The sequence below is a fragment of the Cyprinodon variegatus genome, unplaced genomic scaffold, assembly GCF_000732505.1.
Source record: "Cyprinodon variegatus isolate N-32 unplaced genomic scaffold, C_variegatus-1.0 Scaffold21, whole genome shotgun sequence".
NCBI classification, from domain to species: Eukaryota; Metazoa; Chordata; class Actinopteri; order Cyprinodontiformes; family Cyprinodontidae; genus Cyprinodon; species Cyprinodon variegatus.
This window is the reverse complement of record NW_015150474.1, coordinates 2,376,609-2,383,543: the sequence shown is the minus strand read 5'-3', so window position 1 is coordinate 2,383,543 and position 6,935 is coordinate 2,376,609. Positions and strand designations below refer to the sequence as shown.

The window sequence follows — 6,935 nt, the reverse complement described above, 5'->3', positions numbered from 1 at the left end:
ATATATATATATATATATATATATATATATATATATATATATATATATATATATATATATATATATATATATATATATTATGACTACCAGCATAACAATCTTTTATATCGATAATAAGCACCAGAAAGCAATGAAAACATAAAAAAGTGAAACATACTGAGGATTTGGAGGGCTGTTTAAGGTCCAGCCAGTGTTCTGTCTCCTCAGCACTCAGCTGCTGCAGGGAGAGGACACACTCGGCCACAGTACGTTTCCTGGGGTTGTTGGTTTGAAGCTGCAGAACCAAGGCGCTGCGTTGGAGCTGCTGCAGACGCAACGCAAACACAAAGGTTTCCATGATGGTGACATCCTGAAAAGGACCACAAAGGGGAGAAAATCTAAATTTTACTTTATTCTAAACCTGAAAACTTCACTGTACACTACATGGGAAATGTTTTATATCCTCTGAACATTTTTTTTACACATTTTCTTCACTTTATAACAAACTTTAGTGTGTTATGCATGGATTATGTGCAATGGACCAACTGAAAGTAGCTCATAGCTGTTGCTTAAAACAAAATGATAGTCATATGTAACAGAAGAAGTGAATCACTACTTTAAAGAAATAGTGTCCACTACATTTACGAGCGCAGTAGGTCTCTATCAGTTTTGCATGTCTTGTGACGGAAATTGGTTTCTTTGAGATTTACTCAGGTTCAGACTGTAAAGATAAACGTCCTTAAACAACAATTTTAAATTCTTTGCAAAAAAAATGTCAATAGCATTTGGGTCTGGACTTTGACTAAGCCATTCTAAAAGAGGGTTTTCTTTCTTAATTTGGCTCCCTCCAGCTCACTTCCAACTCTGACCTGCTTCCTTGTCTTCTCTGCAGGACCTCCTTAGTATCACTTGTTAATACCTTCCATTTATGTCACTATGTGTTGGTCTATCACATGAAATCATCAATTCGCAATAAAATAGAGTATGATTATGTTTGCAAGGCAAAAGATCAAGCTGCTGTTCAAACATTTTGTGACATCAGTACCTGATGATACTCTTTAAGAGAGGTCTTGAAGTGTATTGGTTTGGGGACAGTGATGATTGCTTTGATGCCAATCTTCTGTTCTTCATCTGGACGAACGCAGAGGTCTGAACACTGATCAAAATAAGAGAAAACAATATTTCAGTAAACATTGCTCTTAATACAGCAAACATTCTGGGGAAAAGAATCTTATGCAACGTGAAACCCTAATCTAATCAGAGGTGGGAATCAGGTATCGCTCATCTCTGTTTGATCCCCATTAATTTAGGGATGTGTGCTCTTTAGCCGGTGAAACGATTGACGAATATTTTGAAAGTGTTGAATTTAAAATGCACAACCATTTCTATCAAGATGTTTCTTATCAACAACAGCCTCAACTATTCCTTAAAAAAAACATCATTTTGCAGCAGATTGGCTAAGCCAAACTTAATAGAGTGCAGAGATCTGCAAACAGGGACCCTCATTGTGGAGGTACAAAGGATCCATTGAGGAGAGCTGCAGGAGAGAACAGTGGAGCTTTTGGTACTGAGGCACAGAAATCTTCCCGCGTGTAACCTTACCTGAACCAGGGTGATCCACACCTGCTCCACATCCTGCTGATATCTTAGCCGGACACAGACCTTCCCCAGTTCTTGCTCATCCCCCGACAAAGCTATAGATTCTAGCAAACCAAAAGGAAAAAAAACAACAACAAAAAACAGAGTCATTCCATTAAAAATATCAGCAAATGCAGCTTTTAAATTAACTAAAAGAAAAAAAAAAGAAAAACATGAGGATCTAAAAAAAGTGCACATTCTGTGCTCTCTAACACCTGCAAACAATCTCCTTGAAAAGTCCTCTAATTAGCAGACAGTACATAAGGGTGTGTATTTTCAGAAGGTAATGGGTCAATTAAGTTCAAAATGAACTTTATCCCAACACCTAAAACAAGCTGTGTGGGAGGGATCTAATTCTGAAACATGAACATCATTCTTTTTACACATGGTCTTGGCCGCATCATGCTGTGGGGATGCTTATCACCAGCAGGGACTGGGAAGTTGGTATGATTTAACAGGGAAACTGATGTATTTAGAATGTCACTGTCAGAATGGTGCATTTAGATGTCAGAAATAAGACATTTCAGGCATGGATCCAAAGATCATATGTTAGGAAAATATGTAGAAGTGCCAAACTAAACCTAGGGATCTGTTTTTAGAGGAGCCTGTAGGCAGTAAAATAGTGACAAAAGTTTAAGGGGGAGTTTGTATTTATCAGATAAAGTCAAGCTGACTTTACTTATAAGCTAATAATAGCAAAGTCAGTTAAACCAAAAAAAGAACGTTTCACACTTTTGCAAATAGGTCATGCCCACTTGTTTTAATCATTACTATATTAAATACTTTAGTCCAGGGGTATGACTGGAAGGTAATAAGGAAGGTTTCGTTAAAATAAAAATTTATTTCTGTTTGTAGACTTTAATACAGAAGCAGTTCAGATGTATTGTGTTGGAGTGGTGGATGTAATAAGGTTAAATTCTCAGGTTATTAAGCTTAAAAACAAAGCCCAATCCAGACAACATAGTTACCCAGACTCCTTTCCATGGAGGTGCTGCTGATGGTGCTGCACAGGGAGTCAATCCGCTGCATCGGAGATCAAAAACAGTTAGGATGATGTGAGACTTTAAAACAGTTTTAAGCAAAAAAGAAAGCACAGTCATCAAAACACTAGACTAATGTAGACATGCTGCGCTGTTGATGCTAACTGATACAGGTTACAGGGAAGGGAAAGACTCAGATTAGGTTTGCCTCCCACACCCAAAACAGGTTGAACTATACATGATGGAATAATCCGATCAAGACATTTCAGACGGTCAAGGCAAATGGATTATTTTACTGTTTTTAAGGGGAGCATTTTCACACACAAATTAAAGAACTCTTGAAAATAAATTGGACACATGAGTTATACTTTGTTAGTAGAGCCAAATACCACAGAAAAAGTCTCAACACCAATAAATTAATTTTAATTGGTCTATCCGGATGCATAACTTGTATTTTCTCATTTTATATAATAATGGAATATTTTCCTTTCATATTTATAATGTATTACAAATTCAACGGCATGCAATGCTGTTAAGTTTCAGGTTTTACAACTAAAATACCCCTGCTCACATGATGGCATGCTTACAATGATTAACTATATTCCTGAGAAACTGTGCAAACTTTGTGGCTATATTTAGTCCCACTATGTCTGTCGGAAAAACATGGTGTGAAAAGAGATTAGTTGTTTGTTTTCTTTTTTGCTTTTTGTATGTTTTTTAACAGTCTCACCTGCGTTCGACCCTGAGGGGCATTCAGATCAAGAGTGGAGCTGCTCCGTCTCTGCTGGTTGATCTGACCTGGAAAATAAAACCATTAAACTATATTCTTTTATTATATTTGTGCCACAGTGATAAAGTAAAAAAAAAAAATTGTGTTATATAAAATGTAAATTTTACATTTGGAAAAAAATATCAAACATAATCATTGGATAGCTGCATTATTGATTAAAATATGTTTCTCTGTCATACTTTGCATTTATGTTTTTTTATGAGCAACAGATAGAGGTGCAAGGTATAGTAATAATAAAATTTTAAAAAGTCAAACATTTTATATAGGTTTGATGCTACAAAATCGCACAGACGTATGTGCTTTGTTTCATGACTGTCTTTAAAACCTTAGAGGCAGAAATCAAGTTTCAGCGGCTTGGACCAAAGGAGGCTGGTACCTGTGCTCTGGGGGAGGTTTCTTTGCTGGTTTCTTCGGGTCGAACCGGGGGAAATGTATGCCAGCATGTTTCCCTGATGAAAGATGGACTCCGAGTTGTAAGGGAAGAAACTGGTGCCCAACAGGTCTGCTTTCCTCGCTGTAAAAGTTGACCTGGCTGAACCTGCAAAAAGTTTACATAGAACGATAACAGAGATGTTAGAGTGAAGAAAAATAGAACTGCTGAGCAAAGTGGAGTTTATTGTGCTGCTACAGCAGGAAATACAATATAAGCTTTACTGGAACTTGGCAACCAAATTTGAAGTTCTAAAATGTTGCAAAGCAGAAATGCAAAAAGATGTCTTTGTCATTAGTAAAGCGTACATATTTAAGCTGGGATCTTCAAAATCTCTGGAAAAGACCTTTATGATTTAGGCCTACTTTTAAATTAAAAAGAAAAAAAACTCAATAAAAATTAGAGAAGCAAAGAGCAAAGAATTGTCAAAAAAAAATTTTTTTCCCCAATTAGTTAATGCACTATAGGTAGGTTGCAACATATTTCGACAAAAAATATTTTAGGTGTAGATGTTGCTTAGAGAAAAGACTAAATTAGCTATTATGGACATCAGTAAGTCATTTAAAGTAAGATGAAGCAGAGTTATGTAACATGGTAGCTTACAGAAAATGAGATAATCTACAACTGTGAAACTAGCTCAGGCTGTTGGAGAGACAAAAAGAGGGAGATTCCCTGCTGATAACAGGAAGGCTCTGTCATGAAACAAGTTGGGTGTGAAAAAAATTGGCAGCCTTCTACAGGTTTGCTAGAGAAATGAACTGCATAGTTCACAACACACACACAGAAACTGGTCTTTCAGCTGCACCATCTGAGCTAACTTAGCTACCTGCTAATATAAGGACTCTGAGATTTTTTTTTATTTAAGAAACAGCAGAAATCAAAAATATAAATGAGAAAATGATCTTGATATTGCTTTTTTTAGTTCTGTTTCGTAACAAGTTGCCGAAATAACCATAACTGGTGTTTACAGGTCAAAAATTCACAACAAAATGTTGATTGGAAATACATTTTGTAATTCTGAACTGGACTTCTCTGGTTAGAAGCTGTCCATATTCCTTTCCAGCTTAGCTAGATAAATTTAAGAAAGGGCTCTCTATATATTTGGACTCTAAAATGACAACACATCACTGCCTTAAAGTGACACTTTTGGTTTATCCCTTTCCAAAAATACAAAGCAGCAAACAACAGCTCAGTTTAATTTGTGGGTACTGAAGCATCAACTTTGCTGTAACTCACTGATTGAACGAGTCAGCAAACAGCTTTGAGTCATCATCCTCTCACATTACACTGTCTGCATACAATAAATCCTTCAGCACCTCAAATGACTAATACAAACAGGCCAACATACTCTGCAGTCCTGGCTGTTGATTGGAGAACTTGCGGTTTGGGGGTTGAACATAAGTGGCCTTGAAGGTAGGCACGACAAACGGGACCTCTTTGCCACCAGGAGGCTGCTTGGATATAAGGTAATCTTGGGTTAACTGGCTCTTATTGCTGTCATTCAGCAGTTCTCCCGTGGCTGTTAACTCCTTTGGAGCCACCTTCATTTTGATCACTTGGAAACATAAAAACAAACCAGTCAGATGTGAAACCAGGTAAAAAAAAGATGGTGGATCTGCTGTTTTTCTGGCCATTACCTTACCTTGAGTCTCCTGTTCATTCGTGTTCCTCTTAGAGAGGTTCTTGCAACAGTTTTTTAAAAACTCCATGATAGCAATTGGGTCTAGAAGAAAAATGAATTCAAACATGGAGGTGACAGATTAGAAAGTAAACACAGGGATTTGAAATATAGCACATAAACATTGTTTTGCACATATCAACATGCTATATTTCTACTCCATCTATATTGATTAAGGCACAAAAAATCTAAGGACCAGCAGGAGGAACTAAGCCTCTGGTCAGGCATGCAGGGAAATCAAAATAATGCTGGGGATCCACCAAATGTTCAAAACCTGGAATCAGTCACATGGCAATGTAAATTAATATTGCACCTTTTCTTTTTCAAAAACCAGGTAGATACACATGAGATTTTTGATTTAAATCTTCTTACTTCCTCTAATTAATATGGGTGTAATAATTAGCTTTATTGTGCTATGATATCATATCAATTTGTTTTGAAAACAACAATAAATTTGCCATTACCTCAAAGTCTGCCAAAATATATGATTCTTTAAGTCTGTAATTGATATGACGGGGTTTTATTTATCAATAGAACTCATTTATTGACATGAATATCAATTCACAGAAACTTAATAAATACAAAGCAATAAAAAAAATATCACCGGTTTATATTCTGATGCACTACGGCTAGACCAGGATTCTGCAGCTTTTAGAATCAAAGCAACTTTTTTTTGCCCCTAGTCCAGCTGAATAAAAGTCAATTGGAGCCGCAAGTATTAAAAGATTTTTTTATAAAAGAAGACTATTTTGATTATTATTTTTTGTTAAATATATGCTACAGAACTACAATTTTATTTTTATGTTGGCTATTAGAATAAATAAAAACTTTTACATAAAAGGTATAAAATATTTAATCATAATTTCCAAGCTAATGACTGAAAAATAGATCTATAAACATTTTATTGGTTCTTTTTCATGGAGTTCTGTTGTTAAAAAGCTCTTTAATGATTTTTTTTCCCAATAGCTGAAGCTTCTAAAACTGGTATCATTTTAGCCACAACCAAGAACAGCTGTAGATGACCTTTAGACCCCCGGGGTAAAGCAAGCATTTCCTAAAGAAGGTGTACATTGAAAGGGATCAATGTACTTACACCCCTACCAGTTAGGAAGAGGCTTCGCAGCATTCGCTGCAGGTCCAGCAGGCGCTGTAACAGCTATTTCCCCACTACCACAAGACTGTTGAACCATTGAACTCTAAACTGGACTCTGCATCACACTTGCAACATTATTTTGCACTACGAACGTTGCTGAACTTTTATAGTCCTTTTAAATAGAACACAACTTAATGCACCATATTTATTTTGCAACGCACTGAACTTTTCATATTTATTTTGCACCATTATTTTAAATTGATTTATTTTCTCTTTATTTCACTGTTTTACTGCTATATGCGAGGGAATTTGGTTTTGTATACACTCTGTGCATACAAAATCACAAT

The 6,935-nt window shown here is 36.1% G+C and overlaps 1 protein-coding gene across 2 annotated transcripts in view; it reads right to left on the bottom strand.

Annotated features, from left to right (window-relative positions):
* tc2n (tandem C2 domains, nuclear) overlaps nt 1–5,985 on the bottom strand; it is a 9,955-nt gene extending 3,970 nt beyond the window's left edge. Inside the window, exons 1-9 of one of the 2 annotated variants that reach the window (XM_015390090.1) lie at nt 5,960–5,985; nt 5,460–5,540; nt 5,166–5,372; nt 3,764–3,925; nt 3,328–3,395; nt 2,586–2,640; nt 1,582–1,682; nt 1,025–1,135; nt 158–349 (exon numbers count right to left, since the gene is read on the bottom strand). In XM_015390090.1, the coding sequence (XP_015245576.1) occupies nt 158–349; nt 1,025–1,135; nt 1,582–1,682; nt 2,586–2,640; nt 3,328–3,395; nt 3,764–3,925; nt 5,166–5,372; nt 5,460–5,526 (963 nt within the window). In that variant the 5' untranslated portion in view covers nt 5,527–5,540; nt 5,960–5,985. Of the gene's footprint in view, nt 1–157; nt 350–1,024; nt 1,136–1,581; nt 1,683–2,585; nt 2,641–3,327; nt 3,396–3,763; nt 3,926–5,165; nt 5,373–5,454; nt 5,541–5,959 lie in introns of those variants that run through there. The other variant, XM_015390101.1, reaches the window with a different exon arrangement.
* Nucleotides 5,986–6,935: the final 950 nt, after the last annotated feature.